Source organism: Caretta caretta, chromosome 10 (assembly GCF_965140235.1).
Source record: "Caretta caretta isolate rCarCar2 chromosome 10, rCarCar1.hap1, whole genome shotgun sequence".
NCBI lineage: Eukaryota > Metazoa > Chordata > Testudines > Cheloniidae > Caretta > Caretta caretta.
The window spans coordinates 20,928,490-20,951,477 of record NC_134215.1 but is presented as its reverse complement, the minus strand read 5'-3'; the positions used below and the strand labels follow the sequence as shown (position 1 = coordinate 20,951,477).

Below are 22,988 nucleotides of genomic sequence, written 5' to 3'. Positions count from 1 at the left end.
CTCAGCTTCTCTCTAGAGTTCTGTGGGAGCCTAGTTAGGAAGGGACTACACTGAAAAACTACACTGAAAAACTATCTTTTACTAACAAGGCTTGGAAATCTGTAATGTGGAATTGGAGGAAGGCTGATAAATAGGCCTTTACACTGAAAAGTCTAGTTGATTGGGGTCCTTATTTTTTGGAGTGCTCTTACATGGACCTGGTCTTTTTCTGGACTGCAGTTACCACAAGGGACCCTCATGTCAGATGCATGTAAAAATGTTCCAAGCCCTTAAGTGACACTTGATAGCACTTTTCTACTTGCTTCGAAGTAGGAGAAAGCTAGGCGTGGGTGGACCACAGTCCCTTTGCTGTGTTCAGTGTGCCCTTATTAATTGGCAGGGCAATTCTTGTTGGCACTGAGGAGCTGAGAATATTAAACAGCATATGCATGGATCACCATTGTCTCAATGTCCAAGGTTTCAGTTAGCCTCAAAAACAGTTTTTGTAAAGTTCTAAAGTCATTGACAGCTGGTATGTGTTGGATCCATGGCCTTGCATGGAAAAGATGAGGATTTCTTTGGTAGGTAGGGCAACTGAAGTGTTTTCCGAGCCACCTCCACTCCTAGTATAGGAAGCCTGGCCATCGATGCTGATGATGACCAAGACTTCCTCCTCTTTTCTTTAATATGTTATGAGGCCCCACTCCTAGACCTAAGGAAAGGTGGGCCCCAGTAGGAATATTCTATAGGTATTGGCCTGACTGCAGTTGACCTGTGCATTGCCAGTCATGTATAGGTGCATTGGGCGCTTCAGGAACTCACCATAGGCTACCACTCTGATCTAACAGGAGAGGGTTCTTTGCTCGATATTCAGGAGAAGGAGATCTAATTTGCCTGGGAAGCACTTAGATGCTAAAGTAATGGGCTTTATGTAAAACCCAGCTATACGCTTTCTATATCCTTCCTTCCCGTTCCCATTTGCCTTTAGGTTCTCCCACCAACGCAGCTACTGCTGCTCATGGGGGATGAAGTAATTAGTCGATGGGAGAGCTCTCTTCCATTGGTTTAAAGCATCTGCTCTAGCATCGGTGAAGCTGCACTGCTGTAAGCTCTGTAGTGTAGACATAGCCTAAGAATGTTTTGAACTTGAACAATATCCAATTTTTGTTTGTATCTAGGTAAATTCAGACCATATCAATTCAGTTAATCTGTAACTTTAGTTATATCTAGGTTTTTTTTATTGTGCACCAAACATTCAGATTTTTATCTGCTTTTTGTTGTGTTTGCTTTTTTACCTGAAAAAAGAAAAGGAGTACTTGTGGCACCCTAGAGACTAACCAATTTGTATGCATCCGATGAAGTGAGCTGTAGCTCACGAAAGCTTATGCTCAAATAAATTGGTTAGTCTCTAAGGAGCCACAAGTACTCCTTTTCTTTTTGCGAATACAGACTAACACGGCTGTTACTCTGAAACCTTTTTTACCTGGATAACGATTAATTTACAATTGAAAAGACTTTAGGCCAAATTCACCACTGGCATAAGTGGATGCAACTCCATTTAAGTCAATGAAATGCAACAGCTTAGATCAGTGGCAAACACAGCTCTTTGCATCCATTAATTCTATCCCTTCCTTTGGGAAATTCACAGAATAGCACTAATAAAGCTCTTGATGGGCAACATATGTTATGTCCTTATAGCAAAAGAACATGCTCCTGGTTGACAAAACAGGGTGAGAAACACAGAGATCTCAGAATGATGAGAGGATAAAAAAAATTTTGAGGACTCAAACAGAAAAACGAAGTAAACAAGTACTAAATAACATGCAATATGTTTTTGCCGACTGATGTTCCACTTGTTTCAGGTTAGAATTGAATCATAATCCCAGACATGAAAGACCAGCGATTATCAATCAAATCATCCAGCTCTAAATTGAATTTTAAGTTGCAACTTCCATATTACTAATAATGCTGATAAGCTATTAGCAATTCACATTTAACAAAAATATGTTTTAATAACCTTAAAAGTAAACATTATAGGAGACAGAGAAATAATAATGATTTCATATGAAAATTCAATTCTAAATGTGGGTTACAATCTACATTCCTTTCCTCATTTGTTTAAGAAACAAGGTGAAATAGAGCATTTCCTAAGTATTAATGTCTTTAAAAAGAACTAAAATAACAGAAAATTCTCTAATGATCTTTGAAGTGACAAAATGTAAAACTATTTAAATCATCACAACCTGTAGCAAATTTACACGAATTGAGTTATTTGGAGAAGGAGGTAAGTTTTTATGTCTCTACAAATGATATCCCATCATTTATGCCAGCAATCTCAATATGTCATGTCAAATTTACTTTTACTATGACAAAATGCAGGAACAACTACAACAACGAGAATGCCACAAAATATATTTTGGTATTCTTCCTGTCTTTTGTAAGGAACAGGCCACTGGGAAAGCACAGGTGAAGGTACAGAGAAATCAGAAGCCATCATTATATACAGACACAGAGAAATTAAAAGATGACATGACTGTGTACCTTGGTGCAATTCTTATTTTCAACATAAAATTGCTTCTAGCTTTAAAGTGAAACAAAATACCACTGAGATTTTAAGAGAGTCAGCAAATTTTGTTTTCACACACTCAATATACCAGATGCAGTTTTAAGTGTAAGACAGGGAATGCTAGCTCATTAAACTTGAAGGTATGCATACAATTTTACTTTATAACAAAAAGAACCTGGTGATATCTTGGACAAAAATACTGAAATTATGGAAATTTCCCTGTCAGAGAATGACAAGCAGACTATGGAAGCAAGTTTTCTAATAAATGTTGTTTTTTTCCCAGTCAACTTTCTATCCATATAGATCTCTGCCCTGGAAAATACTACATTTCAACTTGCAAATCTCAAATGCAGCACAATATAGTGCAATTAGTACAAGCGACAAAGGTGGTTTGTTTTTTCTGGAATATATCATATTTAATTGGGCCCTGATTGTGCAAACTGATCCACTTGAGTGGATCCCAGTGGAGGCCCAGAAATGGAGTCTTAGAATGTAAATTCTTTGGACTGTTCAATGAATATACAGATTGTACATGTTTAGTAACTATACATGATTAGATACTACCCGAACCAGATTCAAAGGGCAGTATGCTCCAGAGGAGATGGGACTGGATTAGGGGACAGAGAACCTGGGTTCTTCCTGACTCTGCCACTCATTTGCCATGTGTTAAGCACTTTGAGAACTATTGGTAAAAAGAGCTATAATACTTAGCTCTTATAAAGTCTAGAATTTCACCTCAACTACTTCGTGTTGCACCTGAGTTAACAGCACAGTTTCATTATAAAATTGCAGTCATATCTGGCCCGCATTCCTGCTGCTCTTGTGATCAATGGCAGAACTCCCAATGGCTTCAGTGGAAGCAGGGTTGGGGCCTTCAAGACTTTAAGCACATCCTGGCTCTAATCCTACAGGTGCTGAGTTCCTTCTGAAAGATTCTGCTTGTTCTCATTTCCCATCATTCAGTATCTTGCTGGATAGGCCCCTGTTACACATTCAGGCCAAAAGAAGATCAGACATAACACAATGCGCTTGAAGACAGTGTCAGAGACAAAGACTGACCCCGTACTCCAAAAAACAGTTTTCATTAGTTATCATTTTAGTATTTTTAAATGACACATATTTTAAGGGGCTGTGCTTACAGCAAAATGGAAAGGTAAAATAAAAATGCTATTCTGATATGGTGATATATTGATGTTAAAATACTCTTAACACATAACCAGGTTATACGGAAGTATGTCTGGCCATTTTCTCCTATCTTTATATTTACACAACTATATTATTGTACATGGAATGTAATATTACTCCCTTCCTATAGTAAATGAAACAGTACACAGATTGCAAAAGTTCTGCATTTTTCCTTGAAAAATCAGTCAGATTCCTTTCATTCTTTATTTTGGCCAGTATATAAAACTTAAATGGGGGGAGGGAGAGAAGAAGGTAGAATGGAGCACCAAAAAATAAAAACAAAACTCCCCAAACCCAGAAAGCACAATTTTCAAAAGTACCCAGTGACATTCAAAAGGACTTAGGCTCCTAAAACATTTAGATGCTTTTGAAAGTTTTATCCATAGTGACCTTTATTCAAAGAAACATTTGAAATGCTGAAAAAAATACAGTAGATGTATAATTTCTTTAAACATATCAAAAGCATTTATCGTGCTAGTGGACTTCTTTCTATAATAAAATGGAGATTTCAGTGGTGGTGCATTACATCTAACGTTAAACTGCAAAGAAAAAGGCTTAACATTTTGTTGAATACTGCATGTCCGTTTGACACATACTTACACAAAAAAGGGCATCAGTTGAATAAGAGTCTCTTTTTTGGGGCTAACTGTGAATTCTGGCACAGTTTGAATAATTTTGTTCATAACATTCCGTAAGTAATTTTGTAGCTGTTTGCGTCGTTCCTCTACAAACTTTGCATCCTGTAAAAGAAAAAAAAAGTTGAATTGTACAAAAAAGATTTTTTCCATTCTAAAATGCCAGACAGCAATAATGACATGAATTCTGATTGATGACTTGTGCTTATCTCAGCCACCTGTAGCAACATATTATCTAAAACATGTGCAGTCAGTGTAGACAGAGACAAGTCATGTTCAACATTATATAACTTGGTTATGGATAAAACCCTGTCCATGACTATCTGACATAATGCTGAATATAACTTATCCCGGTCTACCCTGAGTGTATTCTTCCCTGAGAGAAAGGCCTCTTCCATGGACTAAATGTTTTCTTTTAAAGGACTGTTATTAAGGACCAGATGTCAGGCCCTTTCAGGACTAGCAACTTATACAATCCTTTAGGGAAATGGAGGTACTTTTCTTCCCTTCCAAGAAGCTTATTAATTCCTCCTCCCCCTGCCCTCCCATCATGAACTTTTCAGAAGCTGGATACATACAACTCACGATGGACCCATATTTAACTATAGGAGCAGACATATCTCCCTCCATTTAGTAACACATTTTGTTAAGGAAATTTTATACAACAGTCCATTTTTTTAACTACCATAATGTATCATTGATAGGATGCTTTGGAAAAAAGGTTTTATTTAAGTGTTAATGTTTTATTTCTCTGGCACCAATGAATGGAGATAACTGTACCATTCCTCATTCTGCTGTGAGATTTACAGGCTGAGAGCCTAACAATAGTACGTCTACTTAGATTGTATAACTTCACAACATGCATATTTTTGTCTGTGGGAAACACAATTATAGTAGGGTATAACACAATCTGTCAGCAAGCATAATACACTAGAGTGAGACGGTAATGGATTTACTGAGAAATCAGACTCTTTTTTGTATTAGAGCCAACAAGCTATATCTCAGAAATTCAGGCATTCTGCTCACCTGGTTTAAATGTCAGAATATGCTCTTCAGGCATGAAGCCTCAAACTATTATAAAACAATTATAGCTCTCAAAGGAAGATGAAGTGAGCTGTAGCTCATGAAAGCTTATGCTCAAATAAATTGGTTAGTCTCTAAGGTGCCACAAGTACTCCTTTTCTTTTTGCGGATACAGACTAACACGGCTGATACTCTGAAAGGAAGAGTTGAGTTCCTATTTTGTGTAAGATGTGTCTACTCAACCATTGTTATTAATCTATTCAAGAAAAGTGCTTAGAAATGTAAAAGTTCCTGTTTCTTGCTAGAAAAAGATAATAGATGCAAATATGTTTAAAATGTTACCAAACCATTCCATTTAATTAAAAACAAAAAATTCATAGGCTGGGTTGCCACATATTGGATTTGAGTTTAAGGTTAGCTCTTCTCACTGGTAGAGTCGGCTGCTCCCAGCATAAGGCTTAATTGGCCACTTGTCTGATTTTTGAAGCAGTACAGTAAAGTTCTAAGAAGTTTTGCCATCTTTGCCGTTAGGAAAAGTTGGCATGACAGAAGTATTTTTGGAATAAGGGGTATAAAGAAGAGAATGAGGTGGGATCCCGGAGGACTCAATAAATATTAAACATTTAGAGTTGCTCTGTCAAATATTGGAAAGAAAGTCTTCATTTTTACAAATGCTTATGCATGTGCTTAACTTTAACCGCCAATATGTATTCTGTTTCCAGATTGCTAAATGTATAAGCCCCGTCTACAGGAAGAAATTTTACAAAATTCAGTACAACCATCAATTGAGCTGAACTGGCTGGAGCCCTAATGTAGACAAGGCTCCTGCAATTGCATGCATTTTTACCACTGTGTCTAAACAACATAGGATGAAATTCTAAGCCCACTGAAGTAAATGGCAAAACTCACATTGACTTCAACAGATCCAAGATTCTATCCATGTTGTTTAAGTAACATGGTGTTAAAAGCACCACAGACTGCCACAGTAGGATTCCCACTGGTAATATATGTTGGATTTTTTGTAAAATTATCTGGTAAAGACATGACCACAGAATACACAACACACTTTCTCTCTTACCTCACAACACCTTGCCTCCCTATGTATAATGTTTTAGAACTAGCAGAAATACACAACTTCTCCATATTATATTTGTATTATCCATATGCTGTAAGAAAAGGAGTACTTGTGGCATCTTAGAAACTAACAAATATATTTGAGCATAAGCTTTCGTGAGCTACAGCTCAAATAAATTTGTTAGTCTCTAAGGTGCCACAAGTACTCCTTTTCTTTTTGCAAATACGGACTAACACGGCTGCTACTCTGAAATCTGCCATATGCTATATAGTATATACTAGTGACATATTTAAAGCAGCAGTGTAGTAGATTCCTATGTTAAAAAAATTGTCTTGTGTTTCTGTTACAAGTCTTTTCTCCTATTGTTTATAAGGAATCTGTGTGCATTTATCTGATAATAAGTATAATATAATGGCATCCATACTGAACGGCTTCTAAAGGTTATGCAAAACCTATTTTGTCCTCCCACTAAACATTCTAAACACATGCAGAGTCAAACAAATATGGGCATTTAAGTAGGTGAACATCCACACCTAAAAGACCACAAGAGAAACTTAAAAGGAGAGAGGCACAAATGATCACTGTAAAAAGAAAAGGAGTACTTGTGGCACCTTAGAGACTAACCAATTTATTTGAGCATAAGCTTTCGTGAGCTACAGCTCACTTCATCGGATGCAAGTATGTTACTAAAAATTATTCTTAAATCTATAAACTGAATACAGTACATATAAGGAGTTAAGATTAGTCTGTCTACAGAAGAAAGTATTGTAGAGTACATGCTTTAAATGCTAATAATTTTCCTTCAAATGAATCATTCACCATTAAAGGTTGGTAGTACTGAATTTAGCACCACTACATGGCAGTTTGAGAAAAAAAGCATCAACGTATCCACCAGTATCCATCCACTTAATTTTTATTGAAAAATGAATTTTGAAAAATTCTTTAAGAATAACCTTGCTCTACTTTGCTTGATGCAATCCACTCTCTAAGATCTCTCTTTTAGCACACCATGGTCAGAGCACAGCATACCAATCACAGAAACAGCTTTCTCCATTTTCTACTGCAATGCAGAAGGCTAGACAAATGTTTTGCTGAACAGAGCTCTCTATACAAGCTGCTAGAAGATACTAACAGTAGGAAATCTAATGCATGTAGATACATAATAGTTAGAATGGAAGATATTAACACTACAGGAAATTATTGCTGTATTGCAATGTAACTGCATTTATTGTTTTTGTCTATTTAAACTGTTACATCATTCAAATAAATTTTATATTTCCCACTTTCCTATTTAGTACGGACACATTTTCCAAACAATGCTGTTTCAATGTACTGTAAATCTAGAAACTTAGCATAGTGCTTGCTCAGCTGACAATCTGCATGACTCAATTTCACCTGCATGTTGAATTCTAACATACAATATTAAAAAATAGAATGAATTTTGCACCCCAGGACCTCCTGCTTCTACCACATATGCTACAGATCAGGCATTCACAAACTTTTCATAGTGCAAACTACATCTTAATAGAGAGATTGTCTCATAGACTGCTTCCTCTTCCATTCAAAATCTTGTGGAAAACTGTTCCTCCCATTCTTAATTGTAAAATATTGCTGTGACAACTATAGCAATTGCTTATATGACAAAGTAATATATTTTAGCTATCTTTCGTGTGATAATTACTTTATCCTTTTTGAAAAAAAGGTTAATTAAATGGCCTTTACTTTTGTCCTTCACTTATTCTTCCCTCCCATCTATTTTGTTGCTCTTTCCCTTCTGCTCCCCTGATCTTGCTTCTCTGCTGCTTGGCTCCCTTCTCCTTCTCTGTACGTTCTGCCTTGTAGCTTGTTCTTCCATTACCCTGGGACATGCTACCTTGTCACTTGGCCCTTCTGCTCTGTTTTCCTGGTTATGCTGTCCAGTCACCTGGTTCCCTATTTCCTCTGCGCCCTGGACATAATGCTTGTACCATTCTTTTGCTTAACCATTCTTTTCTCCCCTGGATGTTCCTCTTCTGCAGATGGCTGACAGTTCCAGTTCCTAGAGGAATACATTCCTCCTATGTACCAGTGGGTTTTATAGGAGCAGCTAGGCTGAGGGCAGATGTTGCGCTCCATTAGTAACTTTTATTTCTGCCTAAAGGAGAGTTCTTTTTAGTTATATGGCTAAAGATGGTTTTTACTTGTTAATTTTTTGGTAACAGAATTCATGTTTCTCCAATGCATCCAGTCACTGAAGTCTCTGAAAGCAAAATTCGTCTTATTAACACAAAAATTGAAATTCCCCATACCACCAAGTGAAAAGAGTGCAAAGTACAACCAGTTTCCAATGGTTCCATGCAAGTATGTGGCCTATAAAATATAATTTGTTTATTAAAATCACTAAATGTACTGTTTATGGAAACTGAAGTATTTAAACAAGAGCGTATACATTTAATAATCTGCTACAAGGATAGTTTAAAAATCTTCAGGCAATTTACAACAAATTTGTGTCATTTTTATATAATTTCTCTAATCACAGTTAATTTAAAAAACAAACATACATATATCTGAATGCGTTCATGCATGTCATTCCAAGCATTCCATGTCATTACAAGCCAACAAAATTTAACATCAGCTCTGTAAAGTTAAGGTGCATTGTCCTTCATGGATCATGATTCTTATAAATAGCTTTTGAATACCCTCCATATTTCTTTGTATGAAAAGCAGCCAGCCGGCTAAGGACACCACTTAACTGCGCATGTACCACGGCTCTAAATAGGCATAACATATTTGAAACTCTTCTGGTTTAGCTCCTAAGATCCCCAATCAAAGAATGCATTAGAAATAACAAATTTGGATGAAAGCCCAGCTTCTAGAAACTGCCTAACAGCTCTGGTAGTCACTTAATGAGGTCTTACAGCCTGTGATTACACTGTTTTTCTGCTACTACTTTCCTATCATAATTCAATTATGCATTAAAACATTAACAGAGAATACTGAAAGTTAGGTCTTGCTTAAAAAAAGTAACAGTCAAGGCTATTTATTAAGATTTCTTTTAGAAATTCTTAATTTTATTTTGAGACCAAAAACTGATTGTTTTAAATTCAGAAAAGATGTTTCATAACCACCAAATATTTTGAAGGAAAACTATGTTATAGTATTAATAAAATACAGTAAAGGTGACAAAAATTAAATGCAGTGGGGCATGCATTTCTTTCAGTTAATTGAAAATGAGCAAATAGTAAAATGAATAATTAAAATCACAATTCAAACAAGCAAATACTGAATACATCATGCAGATAATGACACTAGTTGCTGCTTTCTACTGAATGTCTGTATGAACCTTCTGTACAATGACCTTGACCAACTGTGATAGCTATTGAAAATGTTTACTTTCTGCAGTATGTTTCAGTTGTGTATGTGGTTTTAAAATACTACATATTATCAAAGGATGGAAGTCACTTTTACTTACCCATATCTGAAAACTACAGACAACCAACTTCCACCTTGCTTTTAATTATCAAAGACAGCCAGTGAAGCACGGGCTGTGTGACCCTGAGAAAAAGCGAGAGAGCTTCTGGGCTAAGTGCTGGCTGGAAACTGGGCATGGGACTGTGAGGAAAAAAAACTGTCTCCTGTTGTTTGACTCCTCCTGTGTTCAAGAAAACAGGACACTGTAGGGGGGTGGAGGGATAGCTCAGTGGTTTCAGCATTAGCCTGCTAAACCCAGGGTTGAGAGTTAATCCTTAAGGCAGTCATTTAGGGATCTGGGGAAAAAATTGGGGATTGGTCCTGCTTTGAGCAGGGGGTTGGACTAGATGACCTCCTGAGGTCCCTTCCAAACCTGATATTCTATGATTCTACCTTTAATATTGTTGGGTGTGAAATTCACACCCCTGTGCAAAGGGCCAGAACAAGAGGTATAAATCACTTAGCTCCCACTTTGATGAATGAAGTGAGAACTAAGTGATCTATAAGCCTTGTGTTAGCTATCTACATAGGTTTCAGAGTAGCAGCCGTGTTAGTCTGTATTCGCAAAAAGAAAAGGCGTACTTGTGGCACCTTAGAGACTAACAAATTTATTTGAGCATAAGCTTTCGTGAGCTACAGCTCACTTCATCGGATGCATCCAGTGGAAAATACAGTGGGGAGATTTATATACATAGAGAACATGAAACAATGGGTGTTACCATACACACTGTAACCAGAGTGATCACTTAAGGTGAGCTATTACCAGCAGGAGAGCAGGGTGGGGGGGAACCTTTTGTAGTGATAATCAAGGTGGGCCATTTCCAGCAGTTGACAAGAACGTGTGAGGAACAGTAGGGGGGGGGGGGGAAATAAACACGGGGAAATAGTTTTACTTTGTGTAATGACACATCCACTCCCAGTCTTTATTCAAACCTAATTTAATGGTGTCCAGTTTGCAAATTAATTCCAATTCAGCTGTCTCTCGTTGCAGTCTGTTTTTGAAGTTTTTTTGTTGTAATATTGCAACTTTTAGGTCTGTAATAGAGTGACCAGAGAGATTGAAGTGTTCTCCAACTGGTTTTTGAAGGTTATAATTCTTGACGTCTGATTTGTGTCCATTTATTCTTTTACGTACAGGCTGTCCAGTTTGACCAATGTACATGGCAGAGGGGCATTGCTGGCACATATCACATAGGGAGATGTGCAGGTGAACGAGCCTCTGATATTGTGGCTGATGTGATTAGGCCCTATGATGGTGTCCCCTGAATGTGGACACAGTTGGCAATGGGCTTTGTTGCAAGGATAGGTTCCTGGGTTAGTGGTTCTGTTGTGTGGTGTGTGGTTGCTGGTGAGTATTTGCTTCAGGTTGGGGGGCTGTCTGTAAGCAAGGACTGGCCTGTCTCCCAAGATCTGTGAGAGTGATGGGTCGTCCTTCAGGATAGGTTGTAGATCCTTGATGATGCATTGGAGAGGTTTCAGTTGGGGGCTGAAGGTGATGGCTAGTGGCGTTCTGTTATTTTCTTTGTTGGGCCTGTCCTGTAGTAGGTGACTTCTGGGTACTCTTCTGGCTCTGTCAATCTATTTCTTCACTTCAGGAGGTGGGTACTGTAGTTGTAAGAATGCTGGATAGAGATCTGTAGGAGTTTGTCTCTGTCTGAGGGGTTGGGGCAAATGCGGTTGTATCGTCGAGCTTGGCTGTAGACAATGGATCGTGTGGTGTGGTCTGGATGAAAGCTTGAGGCATGTAGGTAGGAATAGCAGTCAGTAGGTTTCCGGTATAGGGTGGTGTTTATGTGACCATCGCTTATTAGCACCGTAGTGCCCAGGAAGTGGATCTCTTGTGTGGACTGGTCCAGGCTGAGGTTGATGGTGGGATGGAAATGGTTGAAATCATGGTGGAATTCCACAAGGGCTTCTTTTCCATGGGTCCAAATGATGAAGATGTCATCAATGTAGCACAAGTAGAGTAGGGGCATTAGGGGACGAAAGTTAAGGAAGCGTTGTTCTAAGTCAGCCATAAAAATGTTGGCATACTGTGGGGCCATGCGGGTACCCATAGCAGTGCCGCTGATTTGAAGGTATACTTTGTCCCCAAATATCTACATAGGGTGACTTTTACCCTGAAAACCAGAGATATGTTACACTTGGGAATATAGTTATTATATAGTGCAACTTGCTTCATTATTCTGAGGTGTGAATATGGGTCACAACATAATGTAAAACGTCTGAGAATTTATTTTTATTGCAAGTTTTATCTCGAGTTCGAAGCAGCAATAATTTAGTAATTATTTCTAAAGAGACCAATATATAATTACTAATGGTTAGCAAGAACTTCCCTTTATTGTCAAGTTAAAAATTCTCATAGGGGACATCAGTGTGCAATTAATAGCTAGTCATTATCAAATTATGTAATGGTCTCGCAAACATTACCACGTAGTTTTATTAAAAGAATTGTTTGTTACTAATGTAACAGAAAAACTGAGCAAAACATCTATATCCAACTGAAAGGAAGTTCACAGTACTTTTCCTCCCTGAGCAGAGATCTTTTGTGTTTAACATCTAATATCAATGCTTAGAATTTTGATCATGCACTAAGCAACTTAAGATGTCCTGATTTGGGAGGTGGGGGCAGAGACCCCTTTTATTTTGTGAAGTATGGTTTACTAGTTTCATACATTTCTAAATCCAGATCAACATTTTATATCTTACCCAAGTATATTACGATGAATCACTATTTTCAGACACATCTTTGACACAAACTAGGAATGATTCACAGTTTCATTTCACATATTGCAGGTATGGAACAATAAAACTAGGAAGTTGAAGTCTAGTTAAATAAACACAAAAAGATGTGAGCTGAAAACCAGGCTTCTGTTTTTGTAAGTGTATGCAAGGTTAAGCATATAATGCAATCAAACATGGACCATACCAAAAAAAGATTCCCATTACACCATTTTATGTATGTAGTTACTTCAAAGACTAATATTTAAGTATGACTAGCTTTAACAGCTGTCTTATAAAATTATTACTAGTAATTATAAAACACTGCCCCTTTATTTGATTATTATACTAGAAGTCTATTTTATTATGACACATGATGTGTGAGTATGACACAGGCTTGGTGAAATCCTGGCCCTACTGAAGTCAAATGGGAAAGTCATTGACTTTGAGGAGGAGAATTTCAACTTATGTATTTTTGTCCTATCACTTCAATCAGTAAGGTTTTCAGGCATTCATATATACAACTGTAGTTCATATAGTACCAAATCTGATCGTTTTTAATTTTCCTCGGCAATAATATTTTCAACATTACAATTACAATTGTACAAATGTAACAACAATTACATTAACATTTGTTTTTCAAATAAAAATGAAGTTATTTTCTCCTAGTTTCATTTACAGGCATAGTACAAGTTATTTAAAAAACTCTTCACAGCCAAAAACACTTAGCTAGGTGGGTAATTATAACCACAGAAGCAGAATGTTGAATGTACGCACTGTCCATTCCTTATGTCAAAACAACGAAACTCACTTACAGTAGATAATTATTGTATACAGGAATTCTCAAACTTAAACTCTGCATATTCTCAGAACATGTATTGGAAAGGCAGATTTCCTATTTAAAAGCGTTTATTTTAGTCTTTAAAATGCAACTACTTTCCTGATGTTTGTTCTAATAAAATGCAGCAAAACTCCCAAAATTTGTTTTCAACATGCAGCTTTTAGCAGACAACAGTTCAGAACACTTTGGTGGTATACGTTTTATCTCCTATACAAATACTGAGTGATCTATCATGAAATTTTGCCATAGGTCATAATAATTATTATTATTTATATTACCTTAGCACCTAGGTACCTACTCATTGACCAGGGCCCCATTGTGCTAGTGCTGTGAAAGCACAAAACAAAAAGAAGGCCCCTGAACCAAAGAGCCTGAACTCTAAGTATAAGACAAGAGACAGACAGATGGTGGAGGACAAGGAAATTATGAGACAATATTGGTCAGCATGATAGGCAGCAGTCTCAGGGCACTAGCAGCCTAACCACAGCCAATTTTTTGTAAGCGTCATGGAAAAGGAGAGTTTTGAGGGCTTTGAAGAAGGATAATGAATTAGTTTTGCAGATGGCCCATTGTCCTCACCAGATATACTGAAAATCCAGGTCAAAACCATTCGATTTGCATTTATTTACTTTGTGGTAATAGGCCTAATACCCAAAGTCATGCTGCCTAGAGTGGCTCATGATTGTGAGTGCCTACCTCAAGGCAGACTGTCAAAAACGGGGCAGAAACTCCAAATTGGTGGTATGTGCTAAAATTATATTTTACCAATTCAGTAACAAATATGAACTCCTGGATCACTATACTAGTCTTACAATGGCGTCACAGACGGTCCCTTTGGCTTCTCCAGTCTATCTTGCTACCCAGACAAGCTGGACTTAGTGATAGTCACTTATATCAAAAAGTCACAAAATATTCAGGTTAGTTCCAGTCCCAAGAGACCAGTCACTTATTTTGGATCAAATGGTACCCTAAATATTACATCAGAGACAATGCCAATAGCCAATCCTGTAATAACCTATCTAAAGATTTATTAACAAGTAACAAAATAAAATAGGTTAAAGCAAGCAAACATGTACACACAAATGAGTTACCATCTGTGATTCCTAAAGATGACAGAGATGGAGTAATCTGTCCATTCAAAATGTCTTTCATGGCAGACCCAGGTTGACTCTGGGGATCTCTACTTTAGGTTAGTGTTTCTCTCCCTGTGAGAGTTCAAATAGCAAAGAGATAACCATTTTTTCTTGAGAGCATCTTTATATAATTTTCCCCCAGGGTTTAAGCCAATGGGACAAGGGCTCCTGCATGTAACTTCTTCATGGGTGGATTGGGCAATCAACAAAGCTTTTTGTATTAGATGGTCCAGTAAGTCTTGATAGTCCACTTGATGGGTGGGGGTGACCACTCTTCTGTCTGAGTTCACAAGTTCAGAGTGGATATTTTTAATTATAAAACAAACATTTTACCTTGTAGCATGGAATGCAGACATTATAAATCAGATTAATGCATACAGCAATTCAAAAGCATTTCATTGAGTCTAAACACAAAATACATTCTAATAAGACTTATACCTGTTCTGAACAAAATTAACATACAGGTGAGCTGGTTTGTCAGTTCTTAGCTAACGCCTAATGGCCTTTGCCAGAGCTCACACTTGGTTTACCAGTGTCACACCCTATACCAGGTTTGCTATCAGGAATTACCTTGCCACACAGTAGTTGCTGCCAGGTAGCAGTGAAATAAGAGTGGGATCAAGCTTCTGACATACAAAATACAGTTGGTACATAAAAGGTCAAGACAGTAATTGTCCCAGAGCCTGGCCAGTTCTTTCAGAAACTAAGATTATAAATAGGTGACTGCCCAGGTGAATATCATACTCTTTTCAGTGGACCCAATTACCTGCAACAGAAATAATTTCTTAGGATTATGATTACTAAATGATATTTTTCTTCTTTGCACATTAAAAGTTATGGGCAAGATTCTGCTTTTAGTTATGCTGATTAGCAGAGTAATTTTATATACTTTGGCTGAGTTACTCTTGATTTGCAGCAGTATTACAGTGTGTGTAATTTGTCTCTATGTTCACTTAGAAGTTTCTTTTCAGAGAAGTCAGATTAGCCTTGTATGAAGTCCTTCACCGTCATTCAGTATTTGGAGCACTTAAATAGGTTTTGTCAAAGAACTGTCAGGGAGAACTTGTTGAAACTGATTTTAGGAATGTATCCCCCTCACCTGCCATCCTGAAACCTTAAACTCCCTATTTGTGTGAAAAGGGAAAGTTTTGCTCTGAATAGTGGATAGTCTGGGAAGATCACTGAAAGAAGAGAGCTTGCAGGAAGAAAGATCCAGATGCCATAGTCAGACTGAGAGCAGAATCTGTAGGTCTCTGGTATCTGCAATTTTGGAAGTGTCTAGCAGTCTAGTTCAGTTTCCTGTAAACAACTTCTGTTACTGCCGGGTTGCCTATCATCTCTTAGGCCTGGTCTACACTTGGGGGGTGGGAAGGGGGTGAGCTAAACTGGTCTAAGTTACGCAACTTCAGCTACGAAAATAGTGTAGCTGAAGTGGACGTACTTAGAGCTACTTACTGCAGTGTCTTTACTGAAGTAGGTCGACTGCTGACGTTCCCCTGTTGGGGGAGTACCGGAGTCAACGGGAGAGCACTTGGCAGTTGATTTATCACATCTTCACTAGACACGATAAATCGACCCCCGCTGGATCGATCACTCCAGAGGTAAGTGTAGACATGCCTTTATGCTCTATTAAGGACTAAGGAGGATGCTTCTCAACAAACAAAAAAGGGAAGGGGACTGGTAAGGCGTATTTTCTGGTCTTTTCGCATCTCTCAGTGCTCTCAACTTGGGGCTTGGCAAATGTCAGAATTTTACTTAACTTGTTTTCTACCAACCCATATGATAAATACTTCCAGGGTTTAAGATAATAATGTGTGTGTGTGTGTGTGTGTGTGTGTGTGTGTGAGAAACATTTTTTTGCACTTTCCTCACACCAGCTCAGGTTTAGATAAACAGTGCAGTGTTTCATACCCTGTTGAGGAGCAAGATGAATAATTTTTTCTGTACAAGTTCCAGCTGAAGACATCAGAAATCCCCCCACCAGCTTTCCACCAAATCCATGCATGCAATATTATTCTAGGAGACCGACAGACAATTTTAAAGAGAGATGAGGGCCCACATACTTTTTCCTAAACATTATTGTAACTGTCTTTACCCAGGAAAGACATCTTTACCTATACAACATTCTCCTTGAAAGAAAAGCTTTCATGAAATCTGACATTATGATAGAAATGTTATAAAGACCACATGTAAAATACTATGGATTTTGATAGAATGTTCTGCATTCTCTCTACTACACAATGAAAACGTACACTATTGTGGCTATGTGTGGGACCAAATTCATTCCTAGTGTAACTCTCTTAATTACAATAGTCTTTGACCCACTGTGTCAATGCACAGAAAAAAACTACATAAAAAGGCATCTAAACTTTCACAGCTTTTATATACACTAACTGACTTATTCTATTCTAAACATAATATCATCTCCTCTTAATTTTTCTTTTTTGGGGAGGAGAAAGGAATATTACTGTTCCTCCCAAAAATTTCTTCTGTCTTCTATACATGGGCTACACTTCCTCTGGGTTTTCTTCCCCCTTTTCCAAAATCAAAAGAAAGCACTAACATTCATTGATTAAAGTTTTATTCTCCTTAGCATTCTGAATAAAGGTAAATGATAGCCAGGGAGAGAAGAATTTAAGACCTTATGAAGGCAAACTCATATAATCCAAATTCAGCAGTACTGCAATGCCTTTCAATATAGCCTAATTTTCTTCACCTATTGATATGCTATCTCACTAGCTCTGTACCCAAATATGTATATAGTTGAGTTCTGTGAAGTTTTCTTTGTCCATTATTAGATTTTTTTTTAAAGGATTTAAAATTTATCATGCCACTGAAAGCTTTTACCTAAGACCTGGTTAATGTAAAAATTCACTTACAGAGAAATTACAAGAATTGTATGCTCATATAAATACATACACATAAAAATATACATCTACACACAAATAAATCAGCAAAGTACCCTTGCTCAAGATTAAGTATGCAGATTTGAACACATGCATGCACACACAGTGGGAACAGTAAAAAGAAAAGGAGTACTTGTGGCACCTTAGAGACTAACCAATTTATTTGAGCATGAGCTTTCGTGAGCTACAGCTCACTTCATCGGATGCATACCGTGGAAACTGCAGCAGACTTTATATACACACAGAGAATATGAAACAATAGTGAATCTTGGTGGGTGAAATTTAGATATCAACATTGAAAACTGGGATTTTAATAATATAAAGAGTTGGATTTAAACAGTTCAGAGCAAGAAAAATCAGTGTAGAGATGGAAGGCTACGATGGTGTTGAAGAAATAAAATGCACATTTTGCACTGCTCAACAATGACCTCTCTCCAGATGATTAAGAGGTGACAATCAACTCCAGTAGGAGACTTGGATAGATGGAGTGAAGGAGACAGAATCTGAGGCTGACTCAAAGCTTAAGGGTATTTAGATAGCTCAAGTGGAATGGAAGCAAGGGAATAGGGAGAATCACAGGTAATGCTGTTTTTTCATTCACAGAGAAAAGAGATCCTATAGTCATGTGTGCCCAAACTATGACCCTGATTCACCAGATCACTAAAGTACATGCTTATCTTTAAGTATATGCTTCCGTGCTTTGTTGAATCATGCTCCAAATGAACACCAGGATCTTATTTATTTCCTCAACAAAATGAAGGATTTTTTTAATTAAAGAATTTTTGAGAATTTTACTTGCCATTGTCACATACATCACTTTTTAAAAATAGCCTTTGGACTGGTTTGTTTTGGATGGAAACCAGCAGATTCAGTATATCTAAAAATATCTTTTTACAGACGGTTTTGAAAAACTGGTGCAGTGCTATATTTGTTTTCAAGCCACATCCCAAAAGGATATTTTAAAGATGTTAGTATGCAAATTTATCTATTATTATTACTTTAAAAATTGCTACTATCTACAGCACACTAATTATTACATGAGATTTGACAATTATTAAAATAAAATATAGAAACTTTTAAAATACATTTGCACTATTGAACATACTGGCTCTTTCCTGTCCCCAATTCTGGAAAGCAGGTGTTTTAAGTATTGTCCTGAATCAGGACCATAGGTAGATCTGCTTGTACAATTCCACGTTTAGAGTCTTTATGAACATGCCTCAGGAGGACATGCAGAAGAATGATGACGAACACAAGAATGCATTTAAAGCAGCTGGTCAGAACTTTAATACCTTTAAGGTTAAAGGGGGGGGAGGGTCATTCCCCCTTTAACTACCAGGGCGTTAATTGGGTCCAGGGAGGGTTGACTTCCAGACCATACAACCAAGCCAGGAGGGTTGGATTCCTAAGTTAAACCCCTTCTGTTCAATTAATGATTCAGCCCAATGCTGCATCCCATCACCCTCCTCCTAAGAAGAGGAGCTCAGGTTGCAAAAACTTAAGATCTCTTTTCAATCCACAGCTAACAGGGTCCACCAGTCACTCCTGGGTTCTGTGCTTAGATTTACCCCATGAGCTGACTCACTGGAGCCTCTTATCTATACTGGCTGCAAGATGTGACATTACTTATTGAGATTATTATCCTTACTCATTTTTTTTGTAAAAAACCACACAATGCCTCATATTTTTATTATCCCCACATGCCAGCCCTCCAGGATACCGTGGGAAGGTGAAAACACACTGGACACCCTACCAATCCTGCCCGACAGAAAAATTCCTTCCTGGCACCAAAGGCTGCGTAAGTTAGACACGTAGCCAACCTAGAAACCCAGCTCTGACAGCTACACAACCTTCTGGGCAGCTCTGAGCAGCAAGAATGGCTGCTGTATGCCCAGGAATGCTTAAACATGTGGAAATTGGCTGGGGATGGGGAAGGGAGTAGAGGGTTACTGGAGCCAATCTGCTTTCTCTATCCCTCACTTCTGATTTGGCCACTGGGTGACTAGGGTGGGTGGAACTATATATACTTGCTTCACCGCAGTCCCACTGGACACACAATCCCCACAGGTATTCTGGGCAAGGGCAGAGGAAAGGGGCGGGGGTCCAAAGGGAACATGCAACTGCTAACCGGAATGTCGAAGGTGGCCATTCCCTGCCTCTCTGATCAAAAATCCCTCTTCCCACACTACGACAGAAAGGGATAGTAGATGGAATTGTTTGACTCTACTGAATAATAAGAATTTAGGGAGGTATTCAGGTATATTTTTAAAGCACCTAGGATACATTTGGCACTAATTAATAATACTCTACCTAAATTCTTAAACCATAAAGAGCTTGTGTTTATCAAAGTTCATGTGAAATGCTTGTTAAAATAAAGTTACTGTTCATGTGTATTAGAATTATTTTATTTGAAAGTGGCTATGTTTTCTAACCCACTGCAAAGAATTTACATTCCTGATAATCTGAAATTTAGCATGCAGTTAAACACGCAATACTGTTTTTTGATTGTGCAGGTATCAAAATGCATCTGGGGAAAATATTTCACTCCCATTGTTTGAAAATGAAGTTAATTTCACCCAAAATATGTATGAACACTCTCTTTGGCTGACATCATGTGCCAAATTTCTGCCCACGGCAAAGTGTTAATGCCAAAGTACAACCCAGTAAATAAGGATGTATAACTGAAATCTTGACAGATTTTCAACTACCCTGGTATTAGCATGCAATATTACACTATAAACATGAAATTCAGAGTCTGACATACCATAATATTGTATATTAGCCTATTTTGCAATTTTCATTACAAGAATGTTAGTTGCAACTTGCAGTTTGAGCAGTTTCAGACCAATGTTGGCCTTTAATATACATTGTTATTGCCTAACAGGTGGGTAACACTGGTATTCAGCGATTATTAATGGGACAGCTCACTTAAAATGTCCCATATATTTTTCACAGACTATTTGAAGCAGTACATTGTCATCATTATTGGGAATGATTTATGGATAAGTAAAATACTTCTATATTTCAGGTTTGACACTGCTGTAACCAACACAAAATGCACCAATTTTGTTGTCCAAGAGAACTGTTTAGCATTTAACCTCTTTTATTGTTAATGCTAAGAGAACAACTATGTAGGGGCCCAATCTGACTCCAGTTAAAGTCAGCAGAAAACTGCTATTGACTTTAATAGGAGCTGGACCAGGTTCTAGAATACCAGGCAATGCATACTCTCACACACACATCTGGCAGTGCTCTTACACAAAGAATAATCTGTTAGTTCAATAAGAAAAGAAAGTCAGATACTTTTATTCTTGCCTTGAAGTTCTGTAAAGAGTCAACTTCTTTGCCAGTCAGTCTTAATCAAAATGCCTATTATATTTATGTTCATGGCACCAAAGTGGTAGCCTAACAGTAAGGTTGGCAGTCAGAGGCCCTTGCGGGAACTAATTAAACTTTACATTGCCGAGCCAGTTTCAAACGGCTTTGCACTGAAAGATTAATTAGATAATAACTGTCTATTTATACAAATATAACAAGGAAGGTGGTAACATACACTCACACAAAATCATGGACCTTATTTAGGCTCAAAATGCCCACTCTATTCTCATGTGTCAGGACAGAACCCACTCGCAATAAAAATAAAGTCTGTATCCACATACACTATTTCTCTCACACTAAGAGTGAATATGCAAATAGCACCCCAATAAACCACAGTCATTTCAACTTTATGAGACTAAATGCTTTCATGTATTAGTGTTTCTGAGGTATTATTTCCTCCGTACAAATTTTAAACAATAAAATAAAATATACTGTGTGGTCTGCTGGCTTGGTAAATTTTTTAACACCTTCATGCAAGTAAGCAGTATAGGTTAAGCAATACTGAGTTGTACTTATGGGAATGCATGATTTGGTTAATCGTTTTCATCAGGACTAAATCTGGTCATTCTTTGAAGTATCTGGTGCAGCTAAAATGAACAGGTTATTGGCAGTTACTGGCAAGTGTGTCCTGTGCAACAGCAATCCTCCCAGCACAGGGTCTCCTCACTACAGGCTTTTCACACTTTGCTGCTCCTATCAGCAAGTACACCCCTGATTAGCTTCCCAGGTAGTACTTGTTACTAACAGCAGCATACATTCTAGCCAGATGCAAGCAGTTGGCTCTCCCCCTCTTCTAGAAAATCACCATGTTGTGTGCCCATATCTACTGGCTATTATGTATTATTTTGCCTGGTTGCTTGCAAGAGAATTGGAGGGAGAAAGGAGGCAGAGAAGATCTCTATATCCTAACAGTGCAGAAATATCACTTGAAATATCATATTTGTTTTTACTGCTGTATTTCTGTTGCCTAGGCCCTTCCCAGTAATGTTTGGAAATAATGAGCAAACTAGATAAAATACATGGAAAGAAAGTGACCTCTCAGACTGAGCACTGGATATAGTTTTCCATGGACGGAGATATGTTCACTTGCCAAGACAGGAAAGAGTTTAATGAACTAGAGTTTGCTAATATGTGAGAACTGTATCATGCATTTTTCCTACATATAGTCATGAACTATGGGTGAAGAAGTGCCAGACTGATAAAATGGACCTAGTATCTAGACTTTACAAATAATACAAATATCTACAATTTCAAGTACTGTGTGAATATACAATAGTTCAGGAAATGTTTGTAGACATTATCTGAGAAACTGCCCTACCACAGAAAAAGCTGAGTACTCCCAACTCCCATGACCAGTTCTCAGCAACTCAAGTCAGAGTAATTCTAGTTTAATGATTGACTTTATTTCTTCGAGTATCCTGAGGTAGATAATATTGTTGCCCCTTCTTCCAAAGTCATTAGTGTAGCATTTCTGACACCAGGGTCAGCACTCTGCAAGTGGTAACACAGATCATGGCCTTGCTGGGTCGTTTCTAGCAGAGTAACAATCATTGACTTGAAGTCCGTATATATTGTCTAAGTGTAATTTCCTTGATTTGCACTTGAATACAAGTCCTGAAACAAGATGGTCAATTAGCATGAAGGACAATCCCTTCTTTCAGGAATCTCAGCCCAACATCAACGTATAATTCCTAGGGAGTAACTCTGCCTCAAGAACTGTCTCTAACCAGGGAACAAGGCAGAAAGCAAATTCTTCTGCTGCTCATATTATTCTTTCTCCAGAACCTGCATAACTGCAAACCATCAGCAACACAGCATGTTTTCCCAACAGTCTAAAGTTGATCACATATTAAGAAAAATAACTTGGAAGACTATTTGTAAGAGCACCACCTGAGGATAGCTGCCATAACATTATGACTCTAAAATCATGGTAACATGCAGGCCCACAGCTTGTTTAAGAAATTATGAGTAAATTCATGAATAAATCATTTCAGGGCTGCCCAGCAGCCTGATAGAGCCATTTTAATTGAAAGAATGAAATACAATTAAATAACAACCCCTCCGGTAAGAAAGTAGAAATGGCAATTCTCTATTAT

At 37.7% G+C, this 22,988-nt stretch overlaps 1 protein-coding gene across 2 annotated transcripts in view; it reads right to left on the bottom strand.

The window, feature by feature from the left end:
* The window catches only part of SNX29 (sorting nexin 29), a 435,642-nt gene that overhangs the window by 58,775 nt on the left and 353,879 nt on the right, over window positions 1-22,988 (bottom strand). For both annotated transcript variants that reach the window (XM_048866549.2, XM_048866552.2), the window contains one exon: window positions 4,331-4,470. In XM_048866549.2, the coding sequence (XP_048722506.2) occupies window positions 4,331-4,470 (140 nt within the window). The remainder of the gene's footprint in view (window positions 1-4,330; window positions 4,471-22,988) is intronic.